Raw genomic sequence first — 16594 nt, 5'->3', positions numbered from 1 at the left:
GGAAAATATGTGGTTATTACTGTTTCTGTATGCTAAGAGCTGGACCTTTAAGGGAAAAAAACAACCCTAATATAAATATACTGAGAGTAGCGGTAAGCCTCTGAGCTGGCAGACTGCCTCCATCGTCTTGGATGTGAGGGAGCAGCCTGTTGGATGCCTTTTCTCCTGGTAGCATGGCTGGGCAACAGGCTGGGGCTCACTGCAGCTTCTTTTCCCTCTTCTCTCTCTCCCCTTTGCTTGATCTGCAGCTCACATGGGTGAAGCACTTTGCCCACTTCTGTCTACCCTCTATTATGAAAGAAAATTATTGAATCTTCTGCAAAGTATCCTGAGAGATCCAAGTTGAGAGTTCTTCTGAGAGCTGCTGAGTTTATTAATATCCTTTAATTTAACCATCTCATGCGTCAGAATTTTCACAGCTTGTGTCAGGGGTTGTGGCTCATGGGAGCAGCCTGGCAGTGTGGTTCAGGTCAAGAGGGTGTTTCAACACCCTGCTGCTTTTCCCCAGCTCATGAGGGGAAATTGGAGCCCAAGCAGGGATCTGTGTTCACTGCAGAGCACTGGGGTGCACCTGGGCTCTCCAAAATGGCCTGTGATGCACCCCAGATCCCCCAGTGTGGTTTAGCCACAGCCTGGAAAGGTTGGTCGTGTTTTCATTCCCATCCTGGGGTGCTGCTGCAAGGTCTGGCCACAGCTTTGGTCTGTGGTTCTGTGATTCCTCGTTTGCCTAAGAGGGCACCAGACAGATCAGATGAGGAATGTGGGGGGTTTGTGCATTGTGCTGTGTTTTGTCCTAATTTCTTGGTCTGCCTCTGGTGTGCTGAGGGTTGTTCTCTGCCATGTGGTGCCTCAGACCACAGACAGCAGGATTGGGAGCAGCCTGGGGGCTGCCTCAGGGAAGCAGTGGGAACCCAAGGGCAGGTTTTCTACCTCCTTGTGAAAGGGATGGTTGTGATTCATGATGGAAAAAGAGCAAATGGAAAATCCTCAAAGGCTGTTTTTGCTCATATTTGGGTGCAACTGGCAGTACTGGGGATAGTTCTTTTTTTTATTATTATTCTTAACTAAGCAAGAATAGCTTTTGCATTGGTAAAGGATGAGTTTTAAAAATAAAGTTAGTCTCCAGCCTGAGGCCAAGCATGGACAAATCAGCTAGAGAGGAGAATTTTTCCAGGAGTGGAAATGGGCTTTGTCATAAAAGCGTCAATGCCATTCTGGATACCTTCACAACTGCAGCTGTGGGCACTGCAGGGGTCGAGGGGAACTACAAATAAAACAATGCTGTAAAGAAAGACTTGCCTTGAGCAAATCAACGGGGGAGACAAGAACATGGGTGGGGAAGATGGAGAAGAGTCTGATTTGCAACTCCTCTGTCCTCTTAGTGTTTCCCCACCTAGTGTGAACCTTCATGCAGATGGGTGGCTACACATGCTCTTCCTATGGCCTTTGGGATCTGGGGGGCTTGCATCTGTAGGATGCAGCCAGTTTGGTTCCTGGATTATTTCTCTCTCTTTTGGTTTCCTGGCATTACTGTTCTGCCAGCTCTGTTGCTACCACCTGATGTTGATCTATCAAGCCAGCTGTTCCCACAACATGTTGTGTCAAGCGAGTCTTGGCATCTCTTGACTGTCCTTGCAGGCCACCAAGGGCACTTTGTCCTCAGACTTTGAATTCTTGCTATTATAGAAACCTGTGTCTAGTTCTCCTCCTCCTCCTGCACCACAGTGGCCAGGGAAAAGCTTTTGCTAGGTTTACTTTTCAACCCAGGTAACACAGAGTCTTTTGCAGTTCGTTCCCACTGATAGGTTGGGGTTTTTTTTCAGCTGCAGTGACTGGAAGAGCTGTGAAGTTGCAGAATTTTTTTTGTCTGGAGAGATGCCTCTTTGTCACTGAGATCCATGGGCCCTGAGGCCACGGGCAGCAGCTGGATGGGGGCTGCTGGGACCATTTGGTTTAAAATACAGTGTTAGAGAAGTTGGAGAAAGAGTCAGAACTTCAGTCTGAGCTGTCTGTTTTGAGCACAAAAGCTTGGGGCTCCTCTGATGTTTAGGAAGTCCATGGGGAAGCCACAGCTGGGTGCTGCTTGTGGTTGCTTCATGCCTGTTTTCCTGTGCTGGAGCAGAACTGCTGGGCTCTCCCTATGGCAGTGAAAGACTGTTAATTTTTCCTTTTAGGTAAATGTTTGCCCTGCCTGTGGGGTCTGGAGAAACGGGTTTGTATAGCTGGAGCTCACTTGGGATGGGAAGATGCCTCATTAGCTCTCAATTGAGGGGAGGAGATAACAGGCAGGGATATTAAGACACCCTTGTTAAGAGACTCAGGGGTCATATGAGCTGCTCCAAATCCTGAGCCTCCTCTCCCTTTTCCAAGAACTCTTGGGATTTTGTGATTGACTGACTGATGGCTGACCCGAAAGCCTTGTTGCAGTCAGAATGATGGCACGATGCTGGAAAGAGATCAGGTTGCCACGTATTTCTTAAGCCAAATGAGAGGGGAATTGTCCGTCTGCATTTACACACCCCATCCGAGCGGAGCAGACAATTGCTTTTCGAGGGATTCCAAACCTTGCATGTTAATGTGTGCACAAATGCATGCAAATCCTGTATTAGGGAGCACAGCAGAGGCGTTGCATGGCCGTGCACGGCCATGGCACTCGGGCTTTGTCTGGAGAGGGAGCTGCTCCCTGACACAGCCCATTTATTTCCATCCCAGAAGAAACAAGTGAGAAGCAGAGATAAGCTCCGGCTGGTGGGTGATAAGGGCTGTTTACCGAGTTCCTTCTTTGTCCGAGAGGAATTTTAACATTTCTGCCACAATTTTAAACTCTGCCTTCATTCCTGCTGTTGCCGGGAGGCGTTGGGCTCTGCCCTTTCTCAGAATATCTGTGGATCCCAGCCTGGGCAGGCTTTACCTTGGTGCTGTTTGCTGTGTTATGTTCTGCATGCCCACCCGCTGAACAGGAAGAGAAGAGCCCTGTGGCCAGGAGTTTTTTCCTGCAGGCAGGAATGTGCTGCCCTCAGCATCCTAGGGAGTCCCATCCTGCCTGTGCACCCCAAAGCCTGACATGCAGGCTGTTCCCTGCGAGAGGTCAGCTTACCTGGTTCTTTTGCTGGAGCTACACACTATTGGCAAGGACCCCCTTTGCCTTGGTGGCAGGCTGCCCACCGTCTCTCTTCCCTGACTTTTTAGCTCTGCTCATGCTTTCCCCAATTGAAATCTGCTGGTTTTTCACAGCAGGGAGACCTCATCTCTCTTCAGAAAGCTTGGGTCACACTCACAGCTCTCTCCAGAGCCTCTTGCACAGCACTAGTGTTTTCAGCGTGGTTTAGCTTTTTGTTGGTGCCATTGCCGAGATGAAAGGGCTGCAGGAAGCTCCAGAGATGGCAGAGGCTGTGCTTTGCTATCAGGGTTGAACAACAGGGGACTGCCTCATCTCAGAGACCTCGTGGGTCAATTGGCTTCGTGTCAAGATCTACGTAGGTGGACTGAAGCTGGGAGTGTACTTCTGCATCCCAAGCAAGAGGTGCTTCGAAGCCAGGTTCTCTGCTTGGTGGGTTGGGTCCTGTTTGCTTCAGATTCCCCTTGTGTGCCTGTTATCATCTGTAGAGAGAAAAGGGCTGGCGTGGGGTGGTGGATCTATTTGCACCTCCCTCGTGCACCAGTGTGTGGGTAGGCATGTGACCAGGAATAGGTTTAAAGTCTCCTCTGAGGAGAGGACTTGCCCACTGTGCCAGGAGCGCCACGTAAAAGCAGCCAATGCAAAATAAAACACATCCATCTTGTAACTTCGCTGGCCTCGAGGAGAAGAGATTTTTCAGTCTGTTTCTCAGACGTTGCTGCTTTGTACCATGTGCAGTCAATTCAAGGCAGGCTCCTTTCCAGCTAAATCTGACACCAGGAAATGTTCTTTTTCTCCCCATTTGCTTCCCGCCGTCCTGGCCCCACTACAGGCCGGCTCTGTGTGCAGCTCCGTGCTGAGCGGCCCTGCCGATGCTCCCCAGCCCGTGCCTCCTGCAGCAGCCTGGCTGCCTCCCGCTTGCCTTCCCTCCCTGGCCACAAGCACAGCTGCTTAAAAGCTCCTTTATTTACCCTCCGTGCTCAAAGCCAGTCCTGCTGTCAGCCATCCTTGCTTCCTTGTTTCCTCCCCAGTGCTGGTGATATCTCAGTCACCAGGCCAGGTTCTTCCCTGAGACAAGCTTGCAGACCTGGGATGAGAGCGAGATGGAAAGGCTCACGAATGAGGACGGGATTTCCAGACAGGATTGGTGTTAATTTATTCTTGCTTAAAAAAAACCCCAAACCACTTGTCTTAACTCTTCTCAAGTTGTGCAAGGCTGCGCAGGCAGCAGAGGCTGTTGTTGCCGAGGCTTTGGTGGTGGTGAGGCTTGGTCGGAGCCGAGCTAATGGATGGGTTTCCCTTTGGAGGAGGTGTCGCCCCACGTGTGCTGCAGCTCCTTGTCCAGGGTGAGGTGTGTGACACGCCGATGTGCTGAGCATCTGCAGGCTGTGCTGCACTTCCCTCAGCAGTGACTAACGAGCTGCTGCTGGCAGGAGCAGCCAGGCAGGCTGCCAGCCATGGCCCTGCTCCTCTCCAACACTCACCAGCTCTCTGCTGTGGCAGCAGCACCCACGTTGTCACTGTGGTCACTGCAGGCACTGACACGTGCGTTGTCTCGCTTTGTGCTGCTCTGCTCTGAGTGCGGCAGGGGAAAACGTTTTTGTTTTGGTTTTTTTTTTTTCAATTCCATCTCACATTTGAAATGTACATTCTGATATTAAATTTTTGCTATGGGGAATTATTTTTAATTATAGTGAGCTGGAAGATGATAAAGTTGAGTAAGTGAGACCTATGTGAAGAAGTCATGGAAACCTGATCATAGAAGGGGAAAGGCACTCCTAGGATACTGGGTATTGTTCCCATGAAACAACATATCCTAATGTAAAGAAAATTGTAATTAAAGCTGTTAATCATCTGCTTTTAATGAGGGGGGAATGCTGAATATCTCAGAGGCAAGATCTTGAATTTTGTACCGTTTTCCCAGGGAGGTGGCAGAAACCCCATGCCTGGAGATGGTCAGGTTTTAACAGTGCAAAGTTGTCCTGGCTTGGGGACATCACTGCTGAGTAGACAGGCCACCTGTGTTGTTTTCATCCTTTGTTTTTCTGACCAGGGAAGCCACTTACTGTCACTACTCGATTTCCTGGGATGAGGCAGGAGGGAGGGTGGGGTAAACCAGCTTCCTGAGCCAGTCCTCAAGCTCCTGGCTGTACGTGGTGTGAGCTGGAGAGGTGGGAGTAATCTCTGGGGTCTAACTGATTATACATCTCACCTATTCACTCTCTGACACTGTTATTACAAGTCCTGATTTATCTAATTTATTAACAGCCAGGGTGTCTGATGATCTCCTGCCACCTCCCATCTCCTGAAGGGATGTGTCTGGAGTGGGAAGGAGGAAGAAGCCTGTGGGCTCTTATTCCATGTTGCTCATGCTCCCAGTGGACTGTTGGGTCTGTCCCCCTTTGAGGTGCATGATCAATACCCCAAAAGTCAAAATTTGGTTGAGTCCTGAACTCACTTAGAATAACTAACTGCAGTGCCAAATCTGGGGCTCTATAAACTATTCTTAAAATCATGCTTCCTTTTAAGCTGCTTTTAATCATATCATGAAATGAGATGGAAATAGCAATGATACCAGCAACTTTGCTGAGGCAGAGTACCCCTTCCACACCCTTCCACGGTAGCTGATTAATTAAAATATTCACATGAAATGGTACCTTGATTATTTTTAAAGAAAACAGCCAGAGGTGATGCCGAGACTCCACGACTGGACGCAAACCAGACGCTGGAGTGTGTGGGGGTTGCTGTGTGGTTTAGATCTGATGAAAGGCAGGAAATGGGAAAATCTGGCAAATCTCCCTGGCTTGACTTAACGGAGCCTCTTGACTTTTGCTAGAGTGCGTTTTTTGTGCTGTAATGGCCAAATGGAAACTTAGACTTGAAGCTGGATCCGAGCACTGCTATGCTTAGCTGGCTTGTACACAGCAGTGCAAGAGAAGGAAAGGTGTTTAAAAATTCCAGCCCCTGGGTTTAACTATTGCTTCTCTCTGAACTTCTTTGCTTTGCCACAGAGCAGAGAAACCTGCAACTGTAAATTTTCCCTTGATTTTGTGTGGTACCTTATTATTTCTGAGATGTCTCCCTTCTGCTACCCAAGTGAAACCTTATCTCATTCCTCAGAAGTCAGTGGTGCTTCATTAGTGCAAATTAATTCAGAATCCTGTGTGGTTGCTCTAAAATAGATACCATTGACCCAGCCTGTGGAAAAAACATTGAGTTTTCAGAAATAGAAGCCAATTTATCAGCATTCCCTTTAACCTCTTTCTTTGTCAGGGGATGGATGTTTTCAGCCAGGTTTGTCCTTGCTGTTGCTGTGGTGAAGGGGTGTGATGATTGGAGGGGTGAAACACCCCTGTCCTGTGAGGACAGGCTGAGATGATTGGGATTGTTCAGCCTGGAGAAGAGAAGGCTCTGTGGTGACCTTATCAGCCTTTCAGTACCCGAATGAACCTACAGGGTTGCTGGAGAGGGACTTTTTAGAAGGGCATATAGAGATAGGACAAGGGGGAATGGATTTAAACTGAAGCAGTGAGTTTGGATTGGATATTAGGAAGGCATTCTTTACTGTGAGAAGGGTGAGGCCCTGGCACAGATTGCCTGGAGAACTTGCAGATGTCCTATCCCCGAGGTGTTCAAGGCCAGGCTGAATGGAGCTCTAGCAACCTGGCCTAGTTGAAGGTGTCCCTGCCCATGGCAGGGCATGTTGGAACTGAATGACCTTTAAGGCTCCTTTCAACCCAAACCATTCTGAGTCTGTACTGTCCTTGCAGCCCTGCAGATAAAAGTTGAGGTTCAAGCCTGTGAAGAAGATCTGTCACAGGCCACAAGCTGCAGGAGCAGCCCCTTTAAAGAAGTGTTTAGAAGGACAGATATTTGCAGTGAATTAAGCTAATGGCTGTTGAATTGCAACCTGTGGGCTGTTCTTTCAGTTCCTGTGCTTTCCCCCCCGTGCTGCTGAGCTGTGATGTGTGCCACCAGCCGGGTGGTTGAGATTCCATTGCAGTGTGACTGTGGGTTTTGTAGCCTCCCTTAATTTAATTTAGCTTTATATGTTCAGACTGTAATCAATTTTTATGCTACTTTAATAAGCAAATTTATGCTATCAGCATGCTAAAGAGACTTGTCATTCACAGCTTCCCAGTCAATCCACCATTTCTCATTGTAGCAAAGTGCTCAGTTGTCCTAAATTTGATAATGACTCTGCAATTCTAGCTGGCAAGTCAACCCCCAGCAGGCATGGCCTGTGCCTGTACTGGCCCCTGGAAATATTCTTTGTGGTGCAGTAAAGGGACAAGCAATTGCATATCCCCAAACATTGGGCAGTCTGACTCAGATGGATTGCAAATATGGACTTTTATTTCCTCTTCATAAGAGAGACAAATCTTGTGTTAGAAAATGCCTGAGCATAAGAAAGGGTTGAGTTCAGTCTCTGCAGGCCAGCGACTGGCAGGAATCACTTTCTCATTTAAAGCACTGCTCACCGTGGCATCTCTTTTTCTCTCTCCTCACCTTACAGGAAGATTTGCCTGCACTGTAAGTGCTCCCAGGAAGAGCACATTGTAACAGTTATGCCTCTGGAGATGGAGAAGACAGTCACGAAGCTCATGTTTGACTTCCAGAGGAATTCAACTTCCGACGACGACTCAGGCTGTGCTTTGGAGGAGTATGCCTGGGTCCCCCCCGGCCTGAAGCCTGAGCAGGTAATGATGCCACCACCCAGCTACCAGAAAATAATTGGGTTTGCATGTTCTTTGGGAAATAGTTCACCTGATTTTTCTTCTAGGGGTGCGAGCACTTGTTGCGTGTGGTTGTTTCTGGGTGCACTAGAGAGACTTGCAGGGACAGGTCTGCTCTGAATACTCAAATGGAACAAAACAGGCACGTGATCCTTGCAGGACCTGTGGTTTTCTGTGTCTGTGGATGTAATTGGTAATTGAGAGGGGGGGAAACAAAATACTTCCAGGATGGGATTTCTTGTGGTTGTGCAAGGAAAAAGATGTATCTAATGTTTCACTGGGAAAAAAGTGATGGGACTCCAGTGTTTCCCAGGGGCTCAGTGCTTGTGTTCTGCCCTCCTGGACTGCTCCTCTCTGTGGTAAATGCAGGGCAGACAGTCAAAGCTGGTGGATAACTCTGAAAAATGGGCCGAAAGCTTTGTGGTTTGGATTTCCAAGCATGATGTTCATGCCTTACTGGAAGGAATAGCTTAAATAAAGCTCAAATCTCTTGGTGCAGGATTGAGTGGGATGGATTAGACCTCAGTGTGCTCTGTGGAGCGTGCATTGATTCTGCTCCTTCCACTTTACATGATGCCTTTGATTTTTATTCTGGTCTTTCATATGTTCAACTCAGAACTTCATTTGCAGTGAAGATGGTAAAATGAGCTTAGCCTTGATAATTGCAGTATGATATGATATGGCAATAATTTTAAACTGTATAAGGAGGCTGGAAGGGGGTGGAAAGCTTTCATTCTTACTGCCAGAGTTGCTGTCCTTAAGTACTGTGTTTTCCTGTGCTTTTATTCAGACAGGCTTAGGAATTTCCTGAAATATTTTGGCACCACCCGTAGGCTGTAAATATTATCTGTCTGATTAGAGAAAATCCAGTTGTTTGGTGGCTTGTTTCTTTTTTTTTTTTTTTTTCTTGTCTTTATAAGCTTTGCTCAGTGCTCACTTGAAACTCCACAGCACAGTGTGTTTCATTTGGTGCCATCCAACCGTGCAAATCAGGCAGCAGCCTTGTTTTCTGTCACCTTCCTTATGTCAGAGGCTCTTTTTTTGTCTCACAGGATGTACAGGTTGGGGTGTGTGGAGAAATGCAGATGGTTCTGAAGTAGCTCTGCTTGTCCTTCCTGCTGTGGCAACGTGACCTGGTTGGGTTTGGGGGATCCTGTTGGAGGACCCTACCCAAGCTGAGGCTGCCTGCTCTCATTGCTGGTTTCTGACCAGGCGTGTCAGCAGCTTCTGGAGCACACGCTGGACTCTGTTCCTGTAGCTTTGGATGGAAATTTAGTGGAAGTACAGGTATTTAGTGATAGCTGACACCTGACCAGGTAGACATGGTCTCTAACGAGTACACCATGGCATGTGCAGTGATTGAAACCCACTTTCAGCAGGGTGGTGGCATTTATTCCAGGAGACCCATGTGCTTCTTTCATCCCTTAGGTGCTCTTTAAGTGTGGCATCAGGAAGTGTGGGATACTCAGGAGGAAATAGAAGTCCATTAGATCTACCAGTAGCTACTGACGTTTCATGCATTACTCAGGTTAATGTATTTTTAGGTTCTTCCAGCATCTATTTCTTGCAGAGGTCATGGTGCTCCTGAGTCCCAGTGTTTGTTTTCTCAGTACACTCCTCAGTCTGCATTGGTGGCCTTTCAGCAAATTTGCCACTTCAGACCTGTGTCTAATCACCATGGAGATGAAGAGCAGCCATAAGCAGAGCCAGAGACAGGCCCTGAAATCCATCCGGCAGAGCTCATCCACCAGCCCTTTCATGACTTTTCACATGTTAGATGAGCCACTAAGATGACAAAAGCGAGGTGTGACTTCCCTGGGCTGTGCAAGAGCCACACTGCAGGCCTGGGCTTTGTCCCCGGGGGGAAGAGCAGCACCCTGAATTCCGTGGAATCATAAAATGTGTGTCCCATAGTGCAGGAGAGGCTGTTTACCTCCCATGGGGGTAGGAGATGCCTCTGCAGAAACTCGCTGGGGATGTGTTAGTCTGGAGACAGATGTGTGGCTTTTTGGTCAATGAGTCAGGTGTGTGCACATGATGTGGAGCCTCTGCAAGGCTGGTGCCTGCCGTGGAGCAACTGCTGGGCTCTGCTCTGGCTGAGGGTACTGCTGTCAGGCTGGGCTGAAAATACAGATTAACAGGCAGGGAATTTTTCTCTGCCTCCTGCTGTTTTGCTGTTGTATTTTTTTGGACATGAAACAGATTAAATGAAACAACTTTTTCCGCAATATTCTACTTTATTAAAATCTCTATGCATTATATGAACTGGGGAGAGGTAAGCGTTCCCCTGAAAGACTGATGCAATTTTCTTATTTTACTTGGACGACAGCCTTTTGTACCTCACTATTCTTGGGAGACAGTGTTCACGTCTCACTCAACACAGCAATTTACAGGATTTCAGTGGGGAGGAGTTGGCCTGCAAACATGACATCGTTTTTTGGCAGTGTCCACAGGTCATTTCAGTATTTGAAGAGTCCCTTCAATACAAAGCTTAAGTTACTGTCATGTACAGGGGAATTGACTCAAACCTATAAGGTTCACTGTACTCTTGGACACTAACTCAGGCATCAGCTGGTCTGTGGTACCTGTCACAAGTGAAAATCATGTTGATTACTCAATGCCCAGTACTGAAGACAAAAAAAGCATTGGTCCAGTGTTGACAGATGCTGATCCAAACATTGTAATGAGGAGTGGAGCTGGAAGTTATCTCTTACATTATAGCTCATCAGTGTGTAAGACTAAAAAGAGCTTTACTCAAAAGCCATAAATGCGATATATTTCTAAATATGTTTATAACACAGGGATTAGGGTAGTAATTTAAAAATTGAAAGCATGCCTGCAGAAGGTATGATAAAATTTTTTCTGGTAAAGCAACTAAAATGTATTACATATCTGGTCAAGAAAGAGAGGATAAGCTGGAAGGATGCTGGAAATGTTATTTCATTGAGGAGCCTACAAGAACTTAGTTTGTCCAGCCTAGCAAATTGTTCATTAGAACAGTTGTTCAGTAGAATTGTTCTTCCCTCAATTCATTAGAGGGGGAAGAGCAGTTTCTGAGCTCAAACTTTAGCCCAAGAATGTAGACATAAACTGTCTCTAAATGCATTCAGGCAGGAAATTGGGAGAGGTTTGAAACCATCAAAGGTGTAAGGCTCAGTGACAACCTGCCAGCCAGGGGAGTGATGGATAAAAAGCCTGGACTGAGCTCCATAAATCGCAATCTGATAAGGAAATACGGTTTCTTGTAGTAGGAATCAGCTACACAGGATGACCAGGAGGCTTCTGTGGAGTCTAATCCCACTTGGATTGGACTTGAGTGAGAAATTGTCTTATGGCAGAAGAGGAACTTCTCTTCTGGAAGATTGGGATGCAGATGGGAATAGCAGAGATGGCTGTACAGGAGCAGGGGACATGGCTTTGTGAAATGCTCTTTTTGTCTGCCTGCTGTTCAATGGTTGGACAGAGAAATGTGTCAAAGCCTTGACATGGGCAAACACCTTTAGAAGTGTGTCCTCAGCAAAGCAAAATTCCAGACTGAGCCTGCCTGCAGAGACAGAGGAAGACATCTTTGGAAGCCAGTTTGTCTGCTGGGGCTGGCAGTCTGTCAGCTGATCCTCCTTGGCATTGACACAAGTTTGAGGGCAGATGCTTGAAAATGAGTCCTTTTGTGATGTGTTTTTCACATTTTTAGGCAAGGCGTGTGTAAATACATGTGAATATGCAGCCTTGAATTCCTTGGGCCTGTGGTTTGGAGAAATCCAAAGGGGTTATAACATGCCACTTTGAATTTCTGAATACAAGGGATTTTTTAGGATTTCTATCTTTATTGTGTCTCAGTATTAGGAGCAGCTGGTTATGGGCAGAAATTTCCAATTAAACAAAAGATGGGGCTCTACTTCAGCCTCGGTGTGGCTTTTTGTAGGGCTCTGGCATGCCAACATCTGAAAACCTTGCATGGTCTGTAAGAACTTAATTCCCTCTTGTTGTCAACACAGTTGCTCTGGTTGAATCCCTTAAAAAGTTATGAAAATCTCATCTGAGCTAAAATTAGCAGCATGAAGGTTCAGGGGGCCATTTTTCTCTAAGGCAACCGTTAGAGCTTGGACCTCAAGAGCTTTGCATTGGTGTGAAACTTGTAGCTGTCACAGGAAATTTATTCAGGAGCTGACATACATGTTAATCCTTCTGGATACTTGGCAAGACCTGTTGCAAGGGCCTGAGTTATAAAACCTCCAAGTTTCATCAGTTGCTGTTCAGGTCACAAAGTGAGGGAAGGAGAATGGAGATGAACCTACACTGAGCATGCATTTACACCTTACGTAAAGATTTTCACTATTCTGGTGAGGCAGAAAGTACATTATCTGGGCCAGGCATCTCTGGGGGACGTGTGTGTCACGGTCATCGTACCATCTTGTTCTTTCTTGAGCCTTCTGAGTTTGGCAAACTGTCTCACTCCTCAAGAGACTGAAGTCCTGCATGCAGCAAGGAAGGAGTAAAACCAAAGCGACCCTGTGCCCCAAACCTGTGTAGAAGAGGGGAGCTGACAAGCTAATTTACAACCTGGTAAAAGAAGGAAAAAAGGCCTGTGAAGAGCTCTTCCCTCCTGATAGATTCTGATCCTGAGAGCAGAGCAGTGCGGATGGAAAGCTGAGAGCCCAGAGAAGCTGTTACTCGTGTACTCTGCTCCCAGGAGCTGCAGCTGCCTCTCATTTTGCCCCCTTACACATGTGCACGCTGGAGGATTTTGCCCAAAAGCTGCCTTTCAGCACGTTTTGAAAAGCTCTCCAGTTTCACTTTGAGGTAGCAGTAAGTCCATCACCTCCGCGGTGAACTCTCCCGGTATCTAAATAGCCCGGCAGTTAGCGGCTCTTATTTCAAGGCTGGAGCTGCCTAAATCCAGCCTCCAGGCACCGGACTGTGCCGAATGCTTCCCAGCTGCTGGATGGAGCAGCAGTCCTGCACGGAATGCCTTTTCTGCCTGTGATGCCAGTGCTGCGAGATTTGGGGACAGCTGGAGTGGGGTAGGAGGTCCTGGAGTTGTTCCCCTGCCCTGGAACAGAGCGGATAGAGAAGTGTGAGCACATCCCGTGCTGCAAAAGAGCCCATGGCAAAACCATGTGTCTGGACTTCTGCTCAATTTCTGTATCCTGGGGTATTGCCGTGATCTTGGTGAGCCAATGGAAGCTGTCAAAATTACTTAATCCTTGGACAATCTTATTATCAGGGAGGGAATCAGTAACTTTTGGTGGGTCACAGAAACCAAACCACTCGCCTGACATGGTTTGCTCGAGTCAGAAATTTTAAGAAGATATGTGGAGGTCAGCAGAGGTGAGAGACAGGGAGTAGAAAAGGAAACTGAAAAACCCTGGACTACCCGATAGAAACTTCTCCTGGAACTTTATTCCAGCGTGCAATTACAGCTTTTCTGTGTTGCAGTGTTACGCAAGTGTGCTACCCCATGCCGTAGAAATCCAAGAGCACGTTATGTGGGATACCCAGGGGAATGATCAGTGATGATCAATGCAGCAGATGATCATTATCATTCCTGGTGCTCCAGGGGACCCTGAGCCCTGCATGGACCTCGCAACATAGACAGCTCTCGATGCTATTGAAAGCACTCATCTGGCTCTTTTTAATCCAAATTCAATTTCTGCTTAAAAGAAGAAAAATCCCGTCGTAGGCTTTCACAAGTTTAAAGTGTGTGGACGTAGGGCCTTCATTCAGATGTGTCTCTTTGATGGCAGCAGGAAGCGGTGCTTCCGCGGGATCTCTTACAGGCCAGGGGCTGCTCCAAAGGCTTGGCAGGATGGATGTTGTCCTCGGCCGGGGAGCAGCAGCGCTCAGACGCCTCGGCTGCCGTTAGCCGTGGGAGAGGAGCGTGCGGAAAGCCGCAGAGCGTGCCAGAACAAATAGCACTTAGAAAAATGATTTTTTCCCTTTGTTCCCTCGCCTTTGTCCCTCTGACTTAGGAGCGGGTTTCCAAGAGCAAACCCAGCATTGCAGGATGCCGGACTGCCCGGCGCCAGGATTGCATCTGCCTCCCACTGCCGTGTACCGGCACACGGGCGCTCACAGATCTGGGGGTGACTCAGGTCTGTTCCCAGCTGGGGCTTTGGGCTCTCAGGGGGCACTCTGGATCCCTCCAGCCTGCCTGCCTGCCTCCCTGCGTCCCCGTGCTTGGCAGAGCCAGCCAGCAGTTCCCACTCTCCATTTCAGAGCATCTGGCCCTGCTGTAAGGATTGTTTTGCTTCAAAAAATAAATCAGTGCTTTGTATCCTAACGGCCTTGGGAAAGGAGGACGTGCCAGACTTGGGCCAAAGCACACTGAACCCGTTTTCCAGGCTCACACGTGCTGTCATCTGTGGAGCTTGAGTGTGAGTCAACATGTACAAGCACTTGGAGTGTTTCACAGACATATTGGGAAAGTTATTTGCATGTGGTTTGTTTGAGATTTTTTTCCCCCCCTTGCTTTTCCAAGGGAGGCCAGCAGGAATGAGAGACATACAAAAGCATCAAGTTTGTTTCTCTGTCAATTTTAAGTGCTCAGTGTAAAGGATCATTAAAGCCTGACGTGTGCTGTTCAGAAGCCAGCACTGGGGAGGAGCAGGCAAGCCACAGGAGCAGCCCTGCTCGCCCGGGCCAGCACAGGCTTGCCAGAGCCACTGGCTGCCTTCTTCCCTCAGCAGCCAAATCCCGTGGGAGTTTGCACGCAGCAGTGAGCCAGGACAAGGGCCCACACTTGAGCACACACACATCAGTGTGCCACCAGCTCCCTGTGCTACCACAGGACATCCCTGGGTGTCATGGAATGGGCTGCCGGGGTTATGGTACCTTGGCATGTTCCCAGGAGAAATGATGCTGTCCTGAGCGTGGAGGGGACATTGGGGAATGCTGGTGTGCCTGCATTTTGAGCAGACTCCACTGTGTGATGATTTACTGCACTGTGCCTGAGTGGTGGCTGACTCACCAAGGTCCCCTTTTTTGGGGACATCTGTGTTCAGACACCCTACTACACACAGGCCAGCACGTCCGGCCCTCACAGGGCTCTTTGCAAAAGCCCTGCAGTTGATTTTGCAGTTCGTTTGGTTTCATGAGAGCCAGGAGGGATTGCCCAGCTGGATGTGCTGGAGCTGTGAGGGCTGAGCAAGTCGGCACCCGTGCCAGGACACCATGTGCTCCTTTGTAGTCCATCCCAGCCATACAGTCATCCCAAACAGCCCGGTCGGATGGGTGCTTTAGGAAGGGGTGTTGTGCTCAGGGCAAATACAACCAAATGCTACTTCCCAACAGCAATTTGCGGCGTAAGAAATATGATACTTCCCCTCCACCTCCTTTAATTCATTGATCAAAGAGATCCTTCATCAATAGTTTGAATTTACAGGATGTTTGCAAACTTTTCCTTCTAGGAAGGCTTTGCTTATAGGTTTGCTCGTGTGGGTTTTGTCTTTGGTCACCCTGGGACAGGCAGGACAAGCTGCAGTCCTGCCTTTATTTAGCAGGGCCAGGGTAGGTTTGTAAACTGTCAAAGTTAAACTGGAAACATACCCCAAACCTAAGAAAACCACAGAACACAAAGGCATTTGTAAACTAATGTAATTACTTTCCTCAGTGCCTTTGAATAAAGTTGGCTCCAGTTTAAAGGCTTTTTCCTACCCTGTTTTTACATTATGTTTTTTTCCTTTCTCCTGGTTTCTTTCTGTTTTAATTTCTACCTCCCCCTCTTCCCCTCCTCCCTTTTAGCATCAAGCAGCTGTTAATTTCCAAAATTTGTATCAGTTTTTGTTAGCGAAACTTGGTGTTTGGACATTTTCCTTATGAAGATGAGAATAACACCTTGAGAGTCTGCTGGGCCAGGTTCTGGTAGCATGGAGCCTGTCCTGAGTGGAACCTCCCTGGAGCAGGATGGAGCTTGCCCAGCCCACCACGATCCCATGGCACCCAGCACCCACGGCTGTCCCCGTGTCCAGTGCACTGGCCAAACCATCCCCACGGCATCTACGACTTTGTGATGTTGTCTGAAGCATTATTTTAACTCAGCGTGATGTTTTCCAGTCTCCTTTGGGATTTCTGTCATCCAGATGTGAGCAGAAGTCAGAGTGAAGTGGGACAAGGGGGGAAACTGAGAACGAAACGTAGTCCAGCCCCACAGGGGGCTCCTGTGTGTTAATGATGCTCATTGGGATAATCACGGGCAGAGCAGATCTGTTGCAAGGCGAAATAGGAGGATGCAGAGCTGCGGTGTTGTACAGCAGAAGTATTTAATAATAAAACAGTTACAGATACTGCACTGTTTAAAGAGGAAATGTTATCTCTCCGGGGTCATTGCCCACACTGTTATCCTTATCTGGGTGCAACTCCTATTGCAGAGCCTGTAAGGGCAGTGAGGAGCCATCAGGCACGTGGGGGGTCTGGCCCTGGCCCTGGCCCTGCAAGGCTCACCGGCTACAGGGCTTGTGCGTGCTGCAACACAGCGCTGGATGGAGGAGGAGTTACTTTAGCATAAAACAGTGACCTTTTGTACAAAAGCAAAATGCAGACTGAGCAGTTTTAGTTTTCCAGCAAGTTAACACTTTCTGTAGGCTTTTTCCCTGAGAAGCCAGATTGATCTAAGAATCCCCTTTTCCGTCTTTATTTTTGAGCATCACACTGGCCTGTGCCAGCCCAGCTGCCAGCTGCTCCCACAGCAGGTCAGAAATGCAGTCAGCAGCCAGCTGGGCACAGAGGCAAGGACACTGGCAGC

The 16594-nt window shown here is 48.1% G+C and overlaps 1 protein-coding gene across 2 annotated transcripts in view; it reads left to right on the top strand.

Moving 5' to 3' along the window:
• Positions 1 to 16594, top strand: part of PRICKLE2 (prickle planar cell polarity protein 2) — a 104430-nt gene that overhangs the window by 65061 nt on the left and 22775 nt on the right. For both annotated transcript variants that reach the window (XM_066195433.1, XM_066195434.1), the window contains one exon: positions 7635 to 7818. In XM_066195433.1, the coding sequence (XP_066051530.1) occupies positions 7635 to 7818 (184 nt within the window). The remainder of the gene's footprint in view (positions 1 to 7634; positions 7819 to 16594) is intronic.

Source organism: Chamaea fasciata, unplaced genomic scaffold (assembly GCF_029207755.1).
Source record: "Chamaea fasciata isolate MVZ Bird 193981 ecotype frontalis unplaced genomic scaffold, bChaFas1.0.hap1 SCAF_13, whole genome shotgun sequence".
Lineage (NCBI taxonomy): Eukaryota > Metazoa > Chordata > Aves > Passeriformes > Sylviidae > Chamaea > Chamaea fasciata.
The sequence above is the reverse complement of the archived record's forward strand: the minus strand, read 5'-3'. Positions and strand labels throughout refer to the sequence as shown.